The sequence below is a fragment of the Orussus abietinus genome, unplaced genomic scaffold, assembly GCF_000612105.2.
Source record: "Orussus abietinus isolate OABI.00-Male unplaced genomic scaffold, Oabi_2.0 scaffold40, whole genome shotgun sequence".
Taxonomy (NCBI): domain Eukaryota; kingdom Metazoa; phylum Arthropoda; class Insecta; order Hymenoptera; family Orussidae; genus Orussus; species Orussus abietinus.
In genome coordinates, this window is record NW_019394244.1 from 441,547 (window position 1) to 464,203 (window position 22,657).

General features: G+C 43.5%; 2 protein-coding genes across 9 annotated transcripts in view; one reads left to right on the forward strand and one right to left on the reverse strand.

Moving 5' to 3' along the window:
• The window catches only part of LOC105704331, a 52,681-nt gene extending 36,234 nt beyond the window's left edge, over window positions 1-16,447 (forward strand). For 4 of the 8 annotated variants that reach the window (XM_012433440.2, XM_012433441.2, XM_012433442.2 and 1 more), the window contains 3 exons: window positions 8,031-8,124; window positions 10,430-10,667; window positions 13,534-13,701. In XM_012433440.2, the coding sequence (XP_012288863.1) occupies window positions 8,031-8,124; window positions 10,430-10,667; window positions 13,534-13,701 (500 nt within the window). Of the gene's footprint in view, window positions 1-8,030; window positions 8,125-10,429; window positions 10,668-13,533 lie in introns of all 8 variants that reach the window. The other 4 variants (XM_012433439.2, XM_012433443.2, XM_012433444.2 and 1 more) reach the window with 1 other exon arrangement.
• Window positions 16,448-17,263: 816 nt separating this feature from the next.
• On the reverse strand, window positions 17,264-21,653 carry LOC105704330. The gene is made up of 7 exons (XM_012433437.2): window positions 21,469-21,653; window positions 19,640-19,812; window positions 19,413-19,489; window positions 19,213-19,314; window positions 18,235-18,318; window positions 17,876-18,113; window positions 17,264-17,758 (listed from the first exon to the last, which is right to left on the reverse strand). Exons 1-7 carry the CDS (start codon window positions 21,469-21,471, stop codon window positions 17,524-17,526), a joined length of 912 nt encoding a protein of 303 aa, XP_012288860.1. The 5' UTR covers window positions 21,472-21,653; the 3' UTR covers window positions 17,264-17,523.
• Window positions 21,654-22,657: the final 1,004 nt, after the last annotated feature.

A 22,657-nucleotide genomic window follows, 5' to 3' on the forward strand; every position in this document is an offset into this window, starting at 1 on the left:
GTAAATAGAGACCAATTTATGGAAGGCCGGGAAATATATTTGCCTCCTGCCGGAAGTCGATCAAGGAAATGCTCCTCGATATCGATTCATAATGGAAACTCGAGAAGGCGAACCGCTCCCTCGTACGTATCAATTTTCCACGGTTAAAAAAAGAAACCCCTAATTTGCGATATTTATCTCGAAGTGTGGGGAAAAATTTCAATGCGTTTTTCTTAGAGTCGAAAGGAGGTTAAAAGAGGTCGGAAATAATTTTGCGATGTCTGCAACACGCGTGAAAAAATAAAACGTACGTATCAATTTTCCACGGTTAAAAAAAGAAGCCCCTAATTAATTGATAAAAAATTCTATACGTTTCTCTTAGAGTCGAAAGGAGGTTAAAAGAGGTCGGAAGTAATTTTGCAATGTCTGCAACACGTGTCAAAAAGGATAATGTCAGAAGGGGGTCGGAGGGAAACGACGAGACTCTTTCTCTGCAGTTTTCGCACGCGTGCCGGTCCGCAACGTGAAACCGCAGACGGATCGCAAGCGGAATCCACACGACACGTGGGCTTCCGCACCCGATGCCGTTGAGCAAGCAAAGATACATCGAGCTAAAAAAAAAAATTAATAAAATTAATAAACAGGGAAACTCATTGTCAAGACCTCCTTCAAGGCCTACATATCGACGCGATAAAGTGTTTAAACAATTCGGTACACTTACTTATTATAAAAATAATTTTTATTATCAATGATCAATTAACTATTCATTTTCATATCACCTTAAATTCCCGGACCCACGAAGGGAATTTTTTTTAAAAAGGGAAAGAGAAAGGAAGGATAGTGCACTATACGTTGATAGCGCTTATCAGAGATGCACGACTCGAGGCGGGATATCTCGCCGCATGCGGAACCGCCGCGACACGCGCGGCCCGGCCGCGCGATTAGACCCCCCCTCGGGCCGCGGGACCGCGGAATAAACGCGCGGAATGCGCGCATCGCGCCCCCCTAGGGGGCAACAGGTGGTTCCTCTCGCAAAGCGAATGACGCACGTGGTCTTAACGCGCGACAATCGTCTTTAACGTTGTTTTTCTTTTTTCTTTTTTTTTTCCTTTCCGCCTTTTACGAGCCCGGGCCGTCTAACTGGGCGTAAAAATCGCGCGGATTCTCCGCATCTGTCGGCGCGGCCGTATTGCACCTGCCGAAGGAGGACGTGACGCCAGCCGGCCGCATCCTTCGCCGCTGCGGCGAGAAAAACGCGTCTTCGAGTGGTTGCTAAGTGCAGTTAATGTCAATTTTTGGTTATGATAATTGATGCGCCTAGTTAAGAGGATTTTAGTTATTGACTCTTCGAACACGGACCCATTTTACATAAGGGCGAAATTCCCTTGACCGTGCAGGGGATATTCGACCAAACGTCCGCCGCCTTTAGGCGCTCTTAGTAGGCAAAAAGTTAAATAATATATTTCTTCGATTGAATGAATGTTCAATTTCGCGAGGTAGAGGGAAACCTCCGTTAAATCTTAAATTTGTTAGAAAATTTCTTCATGGGTATTTTGAAAATTTGTTGTAAGAGATGAAATTTGTCGAGGAGACACTTTTTGGCCACGGAAAAAAAGTGAGAAAAATCTCGGCCACGTGGTGCACATTGTTACACGTGTTCATAAAATTCGTACACCTCGAGCACGTGGCGTAGCAGAATGATTTACGTGTCTCGTTAATATACATAACTTCTGTCTGGATTTGCGAGGAATAATTAGTGCATTGTCTTTTGAAATTTATGCTTCCAAGCGTAACAATTCGTTCGCGTAAATGCAAACGTCGGGACGCCGTGGGATAAGACGTCCACGTGGACCTCCTCGACAAGTTCAATTATCTAAACCGATTTACGGATTTTTTTTTTCACGTTTCATTTCTGCACTCGAGTCTTCACCGAAATACATTGATTCGTATCACGTGTTCATTTTCTATTCGGGTAAAAAAGCCGTGTCCGCGATATCTCGATATATAAACCCGAGGCTTTGTTCGCGTCGTATATCGATTTTGATTGCGTCGACGTCGATATCGTCGACGTCGACGTCGAGTAAAGGCAAAGCGCGTCACCGTGAAAGGCGTCGTTACGGAAATCCTCGTTTACAGGTGAATCGTCCCAGGTGACGTGTCGGTCTATTTTATTTTTTTTTTATCCCCTTGTTTTTCCACGTCACAATTAACGACGTGAGACGGAAGAACAGCTGATCGACCTCGTGCGTCACTCGGTTTATCCAAAGGCGATATATTTTTTTTTTTTCGCGTTCGACACCGTTAATGAGTTCTGCACCAATTAACGATACTTCGTTAATGACGAGACTAGGACTTAATGGGACGTCAAGAGTGATTTTCTAATTTTTTTTTAAACTTTAACACACTTTAATGTAATCTTTTTAAGGGGTCACACCACTTTGACCCAAAAATTCCGGTTTTTCAAGAATTTTTTTTTTCTTTAAGAATTAAAACGTTCTTATCCAAAATAAAGGCGTAGGCATTTTTTTGATTTTTTGAAAATTTCAAAGTTAAGAGTTAATCTCCGTTTTGTTAATCCAGGGATTAATCCCCGGTTTATCGGCGAGATTCCCAGGTCGGGTGAGTTGAATTTCCTCGCACGATGGAAAATATGCAATTTGCGCAATTTTCGAAGTCACGCAACGAGAGGGACCATCTTGCGACGCAATTACTCGTAATGACCGGCAATTACACGGCAATTACGTAGTCGCGTATCGCCCGGTTTCGCGAGCGATAGGGCCGAGGGAACGAAAGTACTTTTAATTAATTAATTGAAACGCGAGTACTTATAATTAATTAATTGAAAGTACAGCCGCAATTAGTCTGACCCGAGGTGATCTCGTAGGTTCCTCTCGAGACGTAACTCGTAAAAGTGGATAGGACAATGTGTCATTACATTTTTCCCTAGTTTTTTTTTCCTAGTGATTTTTTTTTCCTAGTGATTTTTTTTTTCCCCTAAGTACCGGACTTATGTCGGGGTTTATCGCGGTGCCACCGAGGAGAAGATCCGAAGACGTTGTCTGGTGTTATTCGCGGATTTACTATTCTCGGAGCGACTTTGATAATGGACTCGGCTTATCTTTGATAACGGCTTGCCGGGGTTATTTTTGCACGTTAATCGCTCATTGCGGTCAATCCCTCTCGCTATAAATATCTGGGAGACATCTTAACGAGGAAATGGATCCCCTAGATCGACGGAAGACTTTCGCTTATAAACTCCCTAGGGTCTTTTAGGTGTATAGTGGCACTTACACGTGGATACGATTTATCGTTAGGTGTGTAGCGATTTTTATATACAAGTACAAGTCGCTACGATTTATCATTTCGAAGAAATATATTATTTAACTTTTTCGCTACTAAGAGCGCCCGACGTTTGGTCCAATATCGCCTGCCCGGTCAAGGGAATCTCGCCCGTATGTGAATGGCGCCCATAAGGCGAGACGAAGGGCGCACTCGAGTAGCTTGTTACACTTTTCTCGAAACTGGGCGTATCGAATCGTTTGAAATTTTACCACGTGATTGTGGAGGCTCTAAGGGAGGACTCTGATACCGAGACATGCAGCGATGCGGCCTCTACGGCACGGAACCGCCGCGTGGGCTTTCCGCGAACTCTTTATCCCTCCGGACTTGTGTCCGGAGCACGCGTACGGTGATATGCTATCAAATCGTTACGTTATCCTTCCCAGACGTCTTCTCTCTCACGTCACGCTTTGACGTCACCTTAACAATGAAATATCCTAATTAACAAAATATCTCAATTTATGAAATACGAAATTATCTATGTGGAATTTTGGAAAAATGGAAAATCATTTTTAATTATTTGATATGCTATCAAATCGTAGACGTCTTCACTCTCACGTCACCTTAATAATGAAATATCATAATTAAAAAATATCCTAATTTATGAAATATGAAATTATCATTTAAGGAGAATTTATCAGATTGATTATATTGAAAATTCGGATCGGATCAGAAATGTCGACATCGCGTTGGCGTTACCTTCGATCTTGCGAGAGAAAAAAATCGTCGATGGGTCGATCGATCGATCATTTTCTCGGGATCGATGACGACGCCTGAAATCTAGGGAAGACCGGACCTCGGAAAATATTTATTCCCGTCTGCGTAAATATTATCGTTGTGAGTTTCTGCTGCATTTGCGAAAGACCTTCGAAAAGTCCGTAGATCGAAATAGATCGCATTCTGGGATCGATTGCAGGTTTATCAAGGGCTTAGATCCTCCTTAAACTTCCGGGGAAAGAAAGGAGATCTGCTACCTTCGATCTCTGGGTCAGATCATTCTTCCTTGGATTAACAAAATACGTTTTTGGTACTGATAAAAGATTCGTTTCAATTTTTTATTTATTTTCGAAGTTTATGATAAGTTTTCCGGAAAATGGGAAAGGGATCTCCTCCACCGAGATCGTCTGCCTTGTAAACTGATATATCGTCGCTATGGGGGCTTAATCCCCGGTGTAAACGCATCGTTAACCCTACTTGAAGTCTTTAGACCTTGTTAAATGCAATCGAGGTTCACTGGCCGAAATCGATGCCTTGGCCATACGAGAGATGATAACGCGATGTTCTTACTGATAACGACTATTTCCTCGACATTCAAGTCCGAGAATTATTTGATAATTTATTTTCTTTTCTAACGATTAGATTAGTTGCGATCAAATCCACTTTTGTCTAATGACATCAGATTTATCAATGGATGATACCTCGATGTCAGAATCTCTCTAGGAGATAAAACCGCGATTTCTCGCGATTTCCTGATTAGACTTCCGTGAATATGTTAAGCCATTATCGCGGGATGATGTTATCATCGCTCTTGATCGACAAGTCATCAATGTCGCGCGTCCACCCTCGTTCGTCGACGCGTCGCGAGATAACCCCTGGGATTTATGATATAACCGCGCGGAATATAGAAAAATGGTTGAAACAAAAGTTGTAGAGGACATCTCGAGTAATAAGTTTCATTAAGGGGGTTTTCCTATCCCACGTCCCGTAGGCGCAGGAAATCCCTCGTTTCTTCCTCCCGGCTGGATTTCTTCCGCATATCGACGCGCAGACGTTCGTCGACGCGTCGCGAGATAACCTCTGGGATTTATGATATAACCGCGCGGAATATAGAAAAATGGTCGAAACAAAAGTTGTAGAGGACATCTCGAGTAATAAGTTTCATTAGGGGGGTTTTCCTATCCGACGTCCCGTAGGCGCAGGAAATCCCTCGTTTCTTCCTCCTGGCTGGATTTCTTCCGCATTTCGACGCGCAGATAAATCGCAAAAAATCGGGGAAATTTTGTGGATGACGGAATCGACGTCGGAGACGCGGCGGAAGGACCGGGCCGGGTAGTTTAATGCGTAAATCTTCGTGGAAGGTTAAGGAATCCTCGGAGGAGAAGTCCAGGCCCAAGGCCGGCCGGTATCTCTTCGACTTGTCGAGGAAACGAGTTCGACGTTCAAGGGAACCGCCTTGTCGTACTCTTCTCGTTTGTTCGACAAGATCGAGGAACAGGTGTCACTGCTCCCAGTCTGCGGTTTCCGATTCCCCGATACGGATACGGAGGCGATTTTCCGGATAGAACTCGACTCTGATCGAGAACTCCGGACGCCACGTGATCGAGAGCAGTGATGGCTCTAACTCGGTTCAAACAAACGTAACTCCCTCTTGGAGGACCTCCGCAGTCTCCACATGGCCTTGGCAATTTTTCGAGAAAGTATCTTCCTCTCGCGAGATAGATCGAAGGCTCTCAATGGCGAAAGAGTGTCGAGGCGAAACTTTCCTCGATCGGGAGAACTCCGTTCACTTCTGTCTCCCCTTATGTGGGACACGGACGGCTGAATCACGCCGCCCAGTCGAAGAACGTTGAATGGCTGCTGTACGCGACCAGACATGACAAAATGCCTCGGACAAAAGTTGCGCGGCCCTTCCAGCTGTACAACTTTCCTTAATACCATTTTCCTCTATCTCTCGCCGTTTGGCTGGAATCCTGAAAAAAAAACAGGATGCGCACCCACCCTGAAGGGTCCAAGTCCCCTTGGGAACGTGGCGTGATAAGACCATTTTTTTTTTGTTGGCTTGCTGCTCTTCTAGCCAGACTAAACCATGGTTAGGGGTGCTGGACTTCCTGGAAGTTATGGCCATTTGTAAGGGGATCTTCTTATGGGACTAAGAGCAAAGGAGAATTATTTTCTCTTCGTCTTCCTCTTCGGATTCGTGGGAGTCATCGTTATCAATATCGAGGATTGCGTTTCAAACTCGGACCTGAAATACACGAACTGTTCCGATATCTAATCTTGAAAACAGTAGACATGAAAGAGAACACAAAGAGACCGTGTTCTCGCTTTTTCTCTCTTTTTCTCTCTTTATGCGAAACGATTGCGCCGCGCAAAATGGCGGCGGCCTTTCTAGCCTCGTTAAAAATGCCCGGAAAAATTCCTACGCTTTCATCCTAAGGTTTTAGTCACGTTAAAAATTCCAGAAGTCAAAGGTGCATTGTATACGTTTGTAAATAAATTCCTAGCGCGATGCGCCTTGAGATATTAATACAATTATTAATTGAATTTCGAAAGTGTAGTATAATTGGTCTGGCTAAAATGACAATATCAGTTTACGTCCTTCGTGAAAGTTTATTTATTTATGGCGAGGCGTCTTCTGGTGTCTTCTACCCTTTTTTGGAGGGTCCTAAATTTCTCGTCTTCGAGATAATCCGGCACTCGATTTCTCGCCAACAATAGCTGGGCAAAACGCGCTAAGAAACCCCGGCCATATTTCTCCGGGAATTTATCTACTCGTTAACGTCGGCCGTTCTCTCTTGCGAATTTACGCGATTCTCGATGCGGAAAGGAGGCGGAAAATAGTGGCCGCTGATTTTTCGCGGTGTTTCCCACTCTTTAGAGAAATTTCTTCGGCTTTAAAACGGTTATATCGCGTATAAAAGCTATTTCATTCGGTGTTCTTGTGCATCCAAGATGGCGGCCGAGCCGATGCTCTTCTTGTCATTTCTGCACTCATTATTTGGTATCATGTTGGCGATATCTAGATAGATAAACTAGATAGTTTAGCCACTTTTAGCTTATTTGACATATTCGCCACATTTTTGGGAGATTTATTCATCATTAAAACGGTTATATCTCGTATAAAAGCGGTTTCATTCGGCGTTATTGTGCATCCAAGATGGCGGATCGAGCTGACGCTCACCAAGAGGAACGCCAAGGAAAAGTCAAACTCTCGATCGACGCTTACTGACGCACGAGCTCGGAAGGTCGGAGAAAACAAAGGGAATCTAAGACTAAATGCGTCCTTAGAGAATAGTGATAACTCTCATAATAATTACCGCAATCATAACCCTAAGGCCTGGCCAAAGAACTGATCGAAGCGAGACGCCATCTTGAATGTTCCGCATAATTCCATTAAATGGATATAATAATGTTTATCTTAAAGATCGGAAATTTATTTCTCGGTTCAAGAGTCTAAAATAAAAATCGATCGGGGTTTAGTAATCGGACATTATCTTAATTAAGAGGTTTTTCGGCGATGTACGTAGGAAATCATTTAACCGGACGTATCTATGTTAACCTTTATTCTTTTTTTTTTATTCTCGAGCATGCTAGAAGTGTTTCTATGAATATTTTTAATGGCATACACGAGGCACCATCTGCGAAGGCCTTTACGCATGCGATTACGTCGCGGACTCTAAACCCGCCTTGCGGCGCGTTTCCTCGAGGACGGTGCTTTCCATTTGCGGAATATCTTTTGTGGACATCCCGCAATTGCGCTCGATCGCTTTGTCGGCAGATGTGAATAATTTCCTTCCGCGAATCGGTAATTACTAGTCCACGTGGTGGCGCTAATTAATCGGTAATTTGGTTAGACCGTAAGGCAAGTTCAAGTGGAGTTTCCTCTTTTCCGAGGATTTACGCAACCACCGGTTTAATTTAACGTTTATTTTCATATCGAGATTAATTTTAGACAGTGATAGTAATTGTTGAATTTTTATTTTTTTTTTTAGATCCACCTGTTGATAGCGTGTATATGATATGCGGCGTTTTGATCGCTATGGTGTTGGTCGGCGTTATCATCGTCTTGCTGGCCGTTACCATCAGGTAAGTCGTTCAGAATTATCCAAGGATATTTCTCATATTTCATATTTAATTAGTAAAGCTTGAAGATAAATCTATTCATCTTGCGTAGTGTGAAGTGCACTTTTTCAGGTACAGCCTCGTGAGCTCGGAATTAATTTCGAATAATATTTACAAATGAATACAATAATAAATACATAGAAAATGTATACAATAGGTCATTTCCGGGTTTCTGAGTCATCGGAACGAATTGTTCCGCTAGCCCTTTCTCCAGTTTTCCGATCGTAAAGCCCGGGATAAAATTCCGTCCAATTAGGAGCGGAATTTTCTCCGGTCAATCCCGCGCGGAAATCGTCCGCTTGCGGCACGTGGTCCGGTTGCGCAATGGACGTGCGCGTCGCCTGCAGCGCCGGAAGTCGGGAAACTGCAACCGTGGTCGAGGATCGATCTCGGCGGGAAGCTGAATAAAAAGCATTTTTGAGGGTTCCCACACCGTGGAAAAATCTGGAGCGAGAAAATCATTTTCCTCCCTGTATCGCAATACAAAAAAAAAAAACGTGTCCATTTAAAAAAACCAGAATTTCAATTTTTTTTACCTGGATTAGATAGTTAAATATGCCCATCTTTTTTTTTTCTCGTTGGAAGTATCGAAATGGAGGAAAACGCATTTTTTACCCTTTGGCTACTAAGAGCGTATAAAGGCGCCTGACGTTTGGTCGAATATCCCCTGCACGGTTAGAGGAATTTCGCCCATATGTCGAAATGGCTCCGTGGTCAAAGGGTTAATCGATGACTTGTATGCGATATGAAAAAGAAAATCGAGGTTTAACGGAGGTTTTCCTCTAAACTGCGAAAATAAAAATTCATTTGACCGAAGAAATATATTATTTAACTCTTTGGCTACTAAGAGCGTCTAAAGGCGCCCGACGTTTGGTCGAATATCCCCCGCACGGTCAGGGGAATTTCGCCCATATGTCGAGATGGCTCCGTGGTCAAATTGTTAACGACACGTGAAGTATCCTCGTGATCGGTCTGATAAGCCGATTATCTGGACCGCTAATTCCGTTCGATTTCTCACCGAAGGTCGATAAAATAGCTTATCTCTTCCCCGGATTGGATTTATCAGGGGACACGTATTTTCCGGGGTTTAGCAGAAAAGGATTTCCCCAAGTCGGTTTCCTCTTAGTGGATTTCTTAAAATAGATAACGTGGAAGGAGGATAAATTTGAATGAACACAAAGTGACGGTCTGGACATTTTATTTTCGTACAAAAACAAACGCAGGTGTTTAGAAAAGCCTGTTTTACCGAGGAGTAACACCATAAAGCAGTAACTCCACTCGTTCAGGATCCGCCTTCGATAATTCTTCTCGATCGAATCCATAGTACCGTTCCTTGGACGTGATAAAACGATAAATTCTCAATACTGACCTAAACGGCCTCCCGGAATCCCGTTAACCGGATTGGCTTATCCCGATTTTCAAAAATGACCCCACGAACCTCTCAGACCTGAAAAGTTTTGCATTTCGACGTTTGATACATATATATATAGAATGACCTAACGCCTGAATACCTCAAATCGTCCTCGAAACGAGTTAAATGCAGGCCGATCCGTAAAATCCGCAATCTGGCAACACCGAGTATCATCTCTCGGGAGACTTTAGGTTTATAACATCGAGAAGCCGAGGACTATTCCGAGCCTCGGCGCCTCGCAAGAGTGGAAACCGGCCTCGCCTCGGAAAACCGTTGACCGTTCGAACGGTCGACTGGTCCGCGCGCCCGATTGGCCGCTGCCGGGGGAGGCGGGCCAATCAGGGCGCGCGCGCCGCGTGACGTCATAGGAGGGTATATAATCGCGCGGCAGCGTAGCGAGGAGCTCAGACGCTCGCTGGCCGTGAGATGCGCGAGGCGAGGCGATCTCCCGGGAGTGGTACGAGTGGAGTCCTTGTTCGCCACTCGCGGTCTTCGGAGCCTCTCCAAACTAGTCACGTAACCTCGATGTGCGGACGTAACCTCGCGTGTGCCGGATCTCAGGGATAACCTCAAAAAGTCAAGAGGAAATATCGAAAGTTTAGTGCGAAGGTAAATCCTAAGATTCTATTATTTGTCCGGCCCCACGTGGTCGGAGGCTCTTGTGAGGTTAGGGGGATTATCAGGCCTCGATTTGAGTAGGCCCTTTCGAGATACCCTGGGAATTCTCGACCTGGTCGAGGATTCGAGAACCGGCCCGAAAATTCCGGGCCCCGTTGCGAAGAAACTCACGAGGCTGTACCTCAAATATAAGATGGTCGGGAGCAACGGCACCATGATCGCCATCCGTCTCGTCCGCAGCAAGCTGCGGAAGAGGGAGGACCACGGGAACTCCGTCCACCCCGAGGGCAGCGTCGTACAGACCGCCACCCAGGTCTCCACCATCATGGCCGCCTCCGAGGGCTGCTGCACCAACGACCTGGTCGCCAGCGAGACCGACGCTCCCGCTTATGCCGCCGATCAGTTCGTCTGGCAGTTTCCCCCGCCCTACCCCCCGCCGCACACACCCCCGCCCCAGTACTCGCTGTACAACGACCAGGTGAGTGTGGATTCTCTCGCTTTTCGACATTTCGCATTTTCACCCCGCGAATATCACAGGTGAGGGTGAAACGTGTAAATGACATTTTGGGGATTAGAAATTTTTTCACTTTTCGCATTTTCATATTTTCGCACTTTTTCGCATTTTCACATTTTCACATTTTCACATTTTCGCATTTTCGCACTTTCGCATTTTCGCAATAAAAGTCGCGAATTCGGTGAAAAATCGCCTAAACTTCGAAAACGGCGCTAGAAATCGAGACGGTATAAATGTGTACTAAATGTTTGAAAAACCTCGGTTCAAAATGAGCTGTTACGTAAAGGCACTTTCTGAGGCAATTGTCAACTAATATCGGAAACAACGCGTAACTCAGGACGACTGTATTATTCGAAACTTATCCATTTAAGAGTCGAGGTATTAATTTAAATTTCTAAATGGACGCGAGCGTGTCTCTCCTTCCCTTTATCTTTCCTTAGCATTGATAATTAGCAGGGCATTTGTTGTCTTTCTTTTTTTCCTTTATCGTCCGGAAATGTATGTATGAAATACCTCAAAAAAACGACATGAAAAAGAAAACGAAATTTATTCATAGAGATGAAAAAAAAAATTAAAATATTGGGCGATTAGTTTCGGTCGAGCGGTTAGAATTTCGAGTCCACTCGACCAGACTAGTTTTTTTACTATCAGATGTTTCGATTAAATCGTTCTGTTGATGATGATAATAATAATATATTAGTAACATTTCGTACACATTTACTGCGATTTAGTATCGATCCGGTGAGAGGGTTACAGGGATTATTGTTAAATTGAAACTTAATTTTTTTTAATTATTTGAAAAATATCGACGTTAAGATATTTACAGAATGATGTAGAGCGTTCATTTTATGTACGTTAAATGTTAACCGTCGAGTGAGTAGGTTTGAAATAAGTTTAACACTGGCCCGTTTATATCCGCTCGCGGATTCGATTGCGTTTACGTCGTCTTACTTGAAAGACACTTCTCTTTTCCGTGTATACATTTCTTCCTCCGTTTGTGCGAATCGATTCCACGGTTTATAAATAAAGCCGGGGAGTTTCCGTGAGACGTTCGCCCTGTTGCTCGTAAGACTCGTGGGAAAAATAGTTGCACTTCCATTGCAGTGGTGATGTGCAATTACGCGAGTCATACTCTGGAAATTCAATTTAATCTCGAAATTGTCGCGTAAATTCGTGCTCGAAAGTATCGTGGTCATTTAATATAAATCGTAGAAATATTTATGACACTTTTTCGCCAAATTGGGTGCATCTAAGCGTTTCAATTTTTCATTTTTTTTTCCACATTCGTTATTTCATTTTATTTCAATATTTATTTCATGACAACCACGCGTAGGGTTGCGCTCAATTTAATTATCTGCATGTATGAAATTCTTCGGGGATTTAATCGTAAGGCAAGGGGTTATATATGGAGGCTGGAAGGAATATCCTTGAATTTTTGAAGATTTCCCGAGTGTCGGGACCTTCCAAATAACGTCTATATTAACGGGTTAAAATTTCAAACGATTCGATACACCCGTTTCGAGGAAAAGTGTAATAATCGATCCTGCCTCTCGACGCCTTCGTATAACCTTAACGTCCCTCGAGCTCCGTGTAGGTTAGGGGGCGCCTAGGGGCGGTCGAGTTTCCCCTCGGTCGGTGCCGTTGGTTCATGCCCGTCGGGCGAGTCGAAATAGCCCGGGGAGGTTACTTTCGCGCCGGACTGCCCTCGGTGGGTCTAAATTTAGCGTGGGTGGGCGGCCGCGCGTCTCGCCGGATTCGAAACGGTTAAGGGTCGGGGGAGGGGGTAGAGGGACGCAGACCGATCCTGCGCGCGCAGGAGCGCCCCGGCGACATTCCTGGCGCTGCAGGCGCGCCGAGTGGCCTCGGCGTCGCGGCTCGCTCGCTGGCCGGCACGACGTCTCGTTTCGTAACGCTTTCCATGCCGGGAGGTTAGGAAACTAACTTTTGTCTAACGGTCGGATCGCGGGTCCTAGGTGAGACTTTTCACCCTTTCGAATGGGCACGGGTGAACGTACTCGTCATGGGTCGGGCGGGGGAGGATACTCACCCGCCGTCGCGCGGCGGGATAGGTCGTATAGGTGAATACGTTCACCTTTTCACGCGTACGTTTTAGGCGCTCCCCATGGGTGAGTATCCTCACCCGTCGCGCGCGAGATAGGTTGTATAGGTGAATACGTTCACCTTTTCACGCGTACGTTTTCGGCGCTCTCCATGGGTGAGTATCCTCACCCGTCGTCGCGCGCGTGAAAGTGGGAGATCGGTTCAAGTCAATTTCTCTCTCTCGCTCTAAGGATGAACCTTCGAGCCGCCATTGCTGCGGGGTATGACTTATGATCCTCGGTCGGTAAGGAGGATCTCTCTCGGGGAAAGGAATGGCCGGAAATCGGCACGGCGGCGTAAGCGATGCGTGAAAACGGCCGTTAAACGGACGGCTCGGGTCGATGACCAAAATAAAGCGGCGGGTTTATTTATCGATCACGTGACGCCCGAGTCGGCGGCGGCCATCTTGAATCCTCTCCCGTTCCCTTCTGTCGAACGCGCCTCGGTTCCCATGGGGAAGTGGTCGGAGACCTATTAATATTTCAAACCCGTGGCAGAGGGCCCGCCTAGGTAATCATAGGGCGGAAGTGAGGTTAAGTTCGGCGGTATGGGTAGATATTACAAAATGGTTACGCTGTAGTATTGGATATCAAAATTAACGTGAATTATTCTTACCGGTGTTATCATTTACACGTTTACCCGCGACTGGATTTTTAACGACAATTAATATGTAGTATTAATGGTAAGGGATGGTCGAAATGGGTTTAATTATATCTTTCTTTTATTACAGGATACTCTCGTACACGCTCTACCCTCGGACAGGCCGGGATTCGCGAAAGGGTTCCGGAAGAACCTCGGGGGGCGCTGGCGTCGCTTGGTGAAGAGGAAACCCGAGTCGGAGACCTGCGCCATTCCGCCGGAGCTGAAGGACCAGCTTAAGACCATCTACGTCTATTGACAGAGCCATGGCCCTGCCAAGCTTCGTCCAATAACCCTTCCACTTGGAGAACACACCGACGACGCTTTCCCGAATCGCAAGATGGCGGACGAAGAGGAGGAAGAGGCGAGGCCGAGCGAAGAGGCTGGAACGGCGACGAAGAAGGGAGAACAATGGAGGAAGATCGATGAAAATGCGCCCTTAGATGTCTAGATTGTACATATAGATGTTAAGGGGACGAGGGAAAGCGGATAAGGGCGAGGTTTTGTCGTTTATTCCTTCGCAGACGCTTCGAGGGGAGATCCAAGATGGCGTCTTTTACACGACGACCCGTCCGCGGGTTTTGCCCTTTTTTTCATGCTTTTCATCGCTTTGCGGTTTGACGAAGCGTCTGGGAGGGGAAGTTGTCATCTTGGAATTGTCGTCCGGTTCTTTTTGGAGACGTTGGGGGTTATGACGTGCCGCGAAATGTGCGTAATTGACTAGACGGGGACCTCTTGGGTACATATCGAATAGTGCCTAAATACGTCCAAGGTCGGCGGGGAACGACTACGACGACATCTTTGGTGTCGGGTGTGCCTTTGGCAGCGAATCTCTCTCTGGCGATTCTCTGGCCGATTCCTAAAATTAGCGCGACGTCCCTCCCTGACGACCTTTGATGATGAGAGCCGGCCGCGGGGGGAGGAGGGATTGATTAGGGATATTGATAGTCTGATAGGGACGCGGAGAGGTTTCGTATGTAACATTCGATTTGATAGGAGAATGGAGAGTTTGATATGATAATAGTTTAATTGGGGAAATTGAGAGTACGATGTAAAAAAAAAAAATTAAGATAGAGGTTTGATATGTAACATTCGGTTTGATAGGAGAATGATTGTTTGATATGGTAATAGATGGGTTTAATTGGAGAGATTGAGAGTACGATGTAAAGAAAAAAATTAAGATAGAGGTTTGATAGGAGAATGATAGTTTGATATGATAATAGTTTAATTGGAGAAATTGAGAGTTCGATGTGAAAAAGAGTAAAGATAGAGAGGTTTGATAAGAGAAGGGTTTCGATAGGATAGGAATAGGAGGGAATCAGGAGAAAGGGGGAGCATGAAAAAGAAATAAGAAAAAGATGGAGAGTCGGCGAGAAAGTGCCTTCCAGACGCGACTCTCCGCCCTCGCCCAAGCCGGCAGGAAGGAACCATTAATGAGACTGAGAAAAAAAAAATACCCGTAAAAAGAGTACTACAAAGCGAGTTACCTCTCGTGTAGCTTTTTGTGTACGTTTTTACACGCGTAGAAATTCGCCGAATCAATCTAGTATTATGTGTAACCGAGGTAGCGAGAGTGGAAGAATGAGAGGAAGAGAGTCGCTATTGTTCGAGATGGCAAACCTGAGAGAGATATTAATTTTATTTTTAAACCCATATTTTTTATCGATGAAATTTCCATTTTCGATTCTACCACATTTATTGTTACAATTCCCCTCGTTGTGATATCTGAAATTTTTATTCCCACGAATTGTACAATTTCTCCCTATTGTCTCTCATTTATACCGATGGAATTATCCTTATCAATTAATTCCTAAAGTGAAGAAAAAAAAATAGAGCAATCGATTCGTCTCTAGGTTTGCTTCTAAAACTTCAGCGATGGAGCGAAAGCGACGGCGCGAAAGTGAGGGGGAGAGAAAGAGAGAGAGCGACTGCCGACGCGTAATTCGGCGGTGCACCGTTTCTGTAAATAGATGTATAAAGCAATAATTGCGCACGTGGAACCTTTACTTGATAGTGAACGAACGGAAAGCGCTAATCGAGGTTAATGCGATTAATTGATAATCGAGAATGCCGTCTCGCGACGTAGAATTAGCGCTTGGCCGGATTTTAAGACTATTAACGTCACGACGGCTCATATTGAGTCCCTACTACACGCTAACAATGGTATTTTAATTGATTTGTTGTATTACGCGAGTACCGCTGGACGCAGCGAGGCTGGTCGTGGCTTGGCGAGGCCGATTAAGGGGGTGCGAAAGCGGCGGCGATTTTTTAACGGAGGTTACTTCACTTGTATCGATCGCCCCCTCGACCGAGCTTTGTGGTTATTCCTCCCGTCGAAGAGTTTAGACATTTTTGTGGAAGTTCGTTCTGTGGAAAAGGATTTCGAGGTGTAATTCTATGGTTTTTAAATCTTGACACACACCGTGGTTTTTAAATTTTAATTAATAGTGTCACGGTCGCGACCGCCGCCATCTTGGTAAGCCAGCGCCGCAAGATCGTGGTTGTTAAATTCGATAAAGATCCTGGAGAGGGATTTTAAATAATATGTAAAGTAACTCCGTGGTTTTGAAATGTTAAGAGGCGACATATGAGTGGAAATACTCTGACCCACGCCATGGTTTTTAAATCTTAGAGAGTAGGGGCACGGTCGCGGCCGCCGCCATCTTGGTAAGCCAGCGCTGCAAGCTCGTGGTTATCAGATTCGATAAAGATCCTGGAGAGGGATTTTAAATAATATGTAAAGTAACTCCGTGGTTTTGAAATGTTAAGAGGCGACATATGAGTGGAAATACTCTGACCCACGCCATGGTTTTTAAATCTTAGAGAGTAGGGGCACGGTCGCGGCCGCCGCCATCTTGGTAAGCCAATTCGGCATCGAGTACTTCTTTTTAATTTCTTGTCGGCTTCCACGGAGATCTCTGAATTGTTTGCCCCTGTACTCCCGTCCTTTGTGTTGACCTAGAATGGATATACGCGCGCGTCTGCGTTTAATTTAAGGCGGAAAAGAAAGAGAAAATGTCGAAAAAAAAAGGAGAAGAATATGTGCATCACGTAGATAGAAAGATCGCTATATCTAAACCCTTACCGGACGCTCTGTGACGTCACGTTCGCGTTGTCACGTCATAAGTGACGTAAGTCCGTTAAGGATCAATTTGACGATGACAGTCCATCGGTTTGCGGTACCTTTTCGTTCCTCCGAGCCTCTCATTGTTTAGTCGTCTATCTCGACCGCCGATATTTACCTGCTAATTGACTTTTGTACATATACAGACCGTGCTCCCTAATTTAAGAAAATGGCGCCGCACCTCGAGGAACTGGAACTGTTTTTTTTTGTTTTTTTTTTCGCAATTTCCACGTTTTCTCCTCTTTGAATCCCGTTTATGTTACTTTTACTTTTTTTTTTTTTAATTATTATTATCGAGCAACAATAGATCGGGGCGACGCTCCTCTATTTTTTACCTAGTCATTTGTTAATATTATCAAAACGCTCTTTAACTTTAGATGACTCTCCTGCGCAGCTTGGCATAAGTTTACCCGTCGAATTGTCCGAATACAACAATGTCAAATAAAGTATTTCAGAGTTAACTGTTCTCTCTCTCTCTCTACTCGAACGACGAACGACGATAACGTACCGACCATCGATACGATTATCGCGACACGATGTATCGACATCCACGAGAGTACGATTACCAACAAACGAATTAAGAGGTTACCTACCGGTAACTGCATCACCAACCGACAACTGGAAATCTACCTTCAGGAATTCAGGACGTTAAATTTGGGAACAATTTGGAAAAATCAACAATTTATTTCAAATCTCATAAAAGTGAACTGTTCGTACAAAATTTATTCATACAACATACATGTCTACATATGAATGCAAAGACCGTTAAACATCCTTGCTACTCATCGGTGCAACGAAACGGGGACACTAAGTCCTTATGTACAGTTAATAAAATTAATTACTAATAAACAGTCAAAGTGTAACAATGATATGACGCCATTGTATGACTGCCGCTCATAATTACGAATTGAGCATCGTTAGAATAGGCACTAAGTATAATTCGTACGACGATTCGTATCACTTGTAATCACCGTTAAGTACATTAAGATTCATGGTTATCTTCTGGGATATTAAAAAGTTCCGCACGCTCGATTGATTGTCGCTCTCGTGAGAATTCCCCGAGTCGGAGGCATTGTTGCTTTCTCCCTCCGAAGATGGAAGTGGTCGAATCCGCTGGTTGAATGCTGCGTTCATGTCATTGTCTCGTTGTTCCACAGCGAATGGCTGAGATGATTCTTGCACCGCTCCTTGCCTGGAGAAAAAGAGATTAAACGTGAACACGTGTGACCTTTTGTGATTTGCTAAAATCCCTGACATAACCTCACACCTCATACATAAAGAATACATAAAAAATATATGCTGTACTTACTCTTGCGACCAGGTATTGTGGTCACTTTCTTCGATCGACTGCAATTGTTGCTGAGGAAGAAGTTGAACCGCAGCATTAGGACTATCGGCCCTTAAGTGCTGTTCGTAACTTGAATTCCCTCGAATCCAATCGGGCTCCTTAAAAGGCGTGGCATTGACCAACTTGTTGCGGTCCTTCAGATTTTCATTGTTGTTACTTGCCGGAGGATGGAGCGGCAGTTCAAATTCAATCAAGTGATCTGCGAGTTAAGTTACAGATATTTATATATGAATATATTTATTCCAAGGTGCTTAAGAAATCGTTGCAAGCGGTACCCTAAGTACGGTAGAAAGTTGTAGGAAAATAAATAATTTCCTTACTGTTCTCCACAGGTGGTGCGCTTGGATCGAAGCTCCTCGTAGAAGGGCATTTATCGCAGGCATCATTGCTCCTCGAGAAGAACACTGGAAAAAGAAATTATCTCCAATGACGTAACGTTGTCGATTCGACTCAGGACTTAGTTTAGTGTAAGCTGAAACATGGTGCTATAAGGTGCAATTTTTATCTGTACACTGATAAACGTTTATAATACATATAATTTTTTTTTTCAAGTGCATCTCCTATTGTGTTAAAGCAACAAGCATTGGCTATCGAGGCTCCGCTAACAATTTGCATATTAACCACACACGATGATACGAAGATATACCACAAAAGTACCGGAAGAAATCTCTAAGACACGATACTGAATTTCCATGAGATTGCAAAACCGAAGAGAGAGGTTTTATCGACAGATTTACAGAAGCCGGTGAATAATAATTAAATTAAAAAAAAGTGATAGAGTGGCCCAAATAGTTATTACCATGAAGTTGTGATTGGAAATACGTACGCTATACTCTCCCAACCTCCAGAACTTGATAATAAAGGTCTCGTTAACTTTAAGCAGTGCTGTAAAGAAATCACGATTGACATTTTTCTTCGGGAAAAAAAATCCGACCTTTGTTGCAAAGTGTTACGAGCGTCCGTATAATAATGAATAATCTTTCGGAAAATAATTACGTGTATAAACTATTAAGATGTGTTTTATGTATAAAGAGAAAGAATAAAATGAACTTTGAATACCCTAGTAATTAAACTATCAAGTGAATTCTGAAGAACGGATAATTATATTCTGTTTAGAAATTGTTTTGAATGGCATCGACTAGTTGTTAATTATTATTCTTGTATTTTGGGGACCGATGGTAATCTGTTAGCGCTGGACTGATTTTCACTGCGAGTCGGATGGAATAATTGTTCGTCTGCCTGTAATTGCCCTATCCGATGTATGTTGTGTAGGTATTAAAAATTTCTGAATCGCTTACCTTTTTTCAGTACAGTAATGGATATTATGATTCCTAACACGACGAAGATACTAATACTGCCGACCAAGGTGAACATGGCGTTGCTAGTATTTTGATGTAATTCTGAAAAGAAAAAGAAATAAAATAAATCACTGAGATTATTCATTGTTACTTGCTGGGTGGAACTGTTAATAAAATTAGAAGAAATAAAATATACTCACCGGCAGTCTCAAGATCTGAAGTGATCCTTTTACACAGCGAAGAAACTTCTCCGGTGGACAAGACCTCGGCATTGTATCTGAAAAATGATTTTCTACCATCAGAATATATTCAGGTTAACATTTACTAATAACATTTAATAATATTCCCAAATGCTTCTTAAGAAATCTCTTTAATACAGATATAAATAAGACTGGAGGTCTATAAATATATTAATTGTTATATTTACCCCGAGATGCAAGGTCCACATTGTGATGGATGTCGGGAATAGGTTTGAGCTTCCTGTCGATTGTATCTGCTACAAAGTGTATAATCGACGCAGAAACCGGAAACGTCGTAACAATATTGCTTCTCCGAGCAGTCTTCATCTCCTTTGCACATATTTCTTCCTTCTAACGAGGGCTGAAAAGAAAAGTCTTCTCGATCAAGCATTTTATCTTTTGCGCTCTTCAGGTTTAAAAATGAACCGCGTCGGTACAAAATTTGAAATTTTCCCATTTCGCGCGTCTTTTTAAAAAGTTCGAGGGGTCCACGAGACAAGATAAATGACTCCACGGGTCTTTGAAATTAATTAAAGATATCTGGACTCGCCAAGTTTTTCAAAATTAATCCCAATTAATTCGAACGTATGAAATATTTTAGATATTCCGACGTAGAGTCCAAGATCCTTAATATTAAATTCAAAAGATCTGCACATCGCGAAACGTTCTAAAACGTTGCATCAGCGATACGATCTCCGCGACGCCGAGATTTTCTCCGGACAAAAGAATCGGAGCGGACTATTCCGAATATTAAAATCCTCCTCGAAATAAACATTTAACTAGTGTTAAATATTATAACATCTCAAATGAATTCTGCGGTTATTCGGATATTAAGCGACAAAGAATATGCGTCTCGGCTAAACTCATGATAATCTAAAATGGCGGCCATTGAGAATCATTTTATAAGTCGCGACCGTAATAAACAGAAATTCTTAATTAAAATCGAAGAGAAATTACGAAAGGAGTTGCAGGAAAAACTGAATGAAAAAGTAAAAGCAAAATAAAGACTGATAAACTCTGCATTAATTCGACAAAGAATCTGCGTCTCGGCTAAACTCATGATAATCTAAAATGGCGGCCATTAAGAATTATTTTATAAGTCGCGACGTAATAAACAGAAAATCTTAATTAAAATCGAAGAGAAATTACGAAAGGAGTTGCAGGAAAAACTGAATGAAAAAGTAAAAGCAAAACAGACTGATAAACTCTGCATTAATTCGACAAAGAATATGCGTCTCGGCAAAACTCAAGATAATCCAAAATGGCGGCGGTCAACTATTTCATATAAATCGCATCCGCAACGATCTCCACGCATATCAGAAGTGACGCATGGGTTTAGTTTGCGGTCAGATATCGCGTATACCGCAGATCTCGTAATTCTGACATTTCTACATGATTGTATAACAATGGAACTCGCATATCCTAATTTAAAGGCGAATCTCGAACTCTTTCCATCTCGCGACGCGCGCTCACCAGAATGACTCATTCCTCCTCTTCTCCTCGGTTCTCTCTTGTAAGTCACCTTCCCAGGATTAAATATAATCTTTAACGGCCTAATAAGATCTTTACCATCCAAACATTTATGAATATCAATATCCGAAAACCGAGGAATAATTTTCAATCATCCCCAGAATAAAAAAACCACCCTCCGAGCGCCCCCCAACCCGATTTAAAAAAAAAAAAGAAAACCGTTACAAACAAAACCACTTGACAATTTCAAACGGTAACAAGATAATCGACTCCATATCGAGTTTAAGCCCTTCTCAACGATCTCGACCTCGACGCGTGCGGGATCAGAAATGAGTCACGCTTCCAAGATGACTACGCGAAGGTGTAAACACATCCCCATAAATCCGGAGGATAAAAACCAGGGTTAAGCACCCTAAAAAGTGGATTTTTAAAGTGGATACTTCCTCGGAAAAGATGATGAAATCCGAGGTTAGGGTACCCGGTATAATAGAGTACTCGGAAATGTCGAAACTTAAGGGTAATCGATCTTAGATAAATATCTAGTTACCATTTTTCTAGATTTAGCGGGCCCGTCGGGCCCTTTCGTCGACCGGGGCCAGGCAGTGGAGTCGCGGAGGGTTGCAGGGTGACGGCTGCGCGCGCAGCGTCGACTTGATCGGGTGACTTTCCTCGCACGTCTTACTCGGTCGACACTCACGCGCCGTCTGCCGACGCGGCGAAAACTGCGGCAGGTCGCGACGCGCTCCGAACGTGTTCAGACCTGCTCGAGGTTAGTTACGTGGTGGGGATGGTCGAGCAAGTGTCTGGACTGGATAGCTTGGGAATGGAGGCTGGATATCGGTGAGGGAACAAGTGTGGGGGGGGGTAAGTCCGTTTATGTGAGGGTGTATATCCGTTTACGCACACATATCCGTTTATATATGCGCGCACACGGTCGAGGCGAGGCACTTGCTGGGATATTTTCCATTACGCGCATTTATATATGCTTATATATTCTTATATATATACATATTTACTTTCTGACCACTGTTGCCAATTCAGCGGATTTTTCTCAAGCATGGATTTTTTTAAGCATGATTAGGAGAGGATATTACAATTCAGCGGTGGTTGAGCATGCTTTAAATGAATCCGCAGGAGGAAAAAGATGTTAATGGGGAAAAGGTAGGTATTTTGTTTAAAGACAAATTATACGTTTGTTTTAATTACAGGGATGCTGGGGATGAGAAGAGTTGGCGTGAAGAATCCAGTTTTAAGTAATTTCATGCTTGTGATAGAACTTACATGTATAGTGTATAGATTTAGATTGTACCTCTTTAATAAAATAATATAGGAAAAAAGCATATTTATTTGAAACCTTCCATGTAAAGATGTGGTCATTTTTGCCAAGGTGGATTTCTTAATTTATTGCAATATGTCTGGTATGTAACAAGCCATTATACCGGATTCTTTACATTGTGCGTTGGCAATACTGGTTCTGATCCCACTTTGTAATGCACTGCGTGCAGAGCAAGGTGTTCGGGAACACATCTCCGAGGCATCTGGATACAGATGCGAGATATAGGTGTAGGTTCGCCCAGGTATGACTCACTCCTGCGAAGTCATTCACCCTTCGGGCCTAATGTCGGGATTTTCCTAGCAAATGTTTTATTGCACCCACTCCGTATAAGTTAAGCAAGGACGGCTAATTTTCTGCGCACATTTCAAAAACCTTAATTTCCACTCAATATCAAATAATA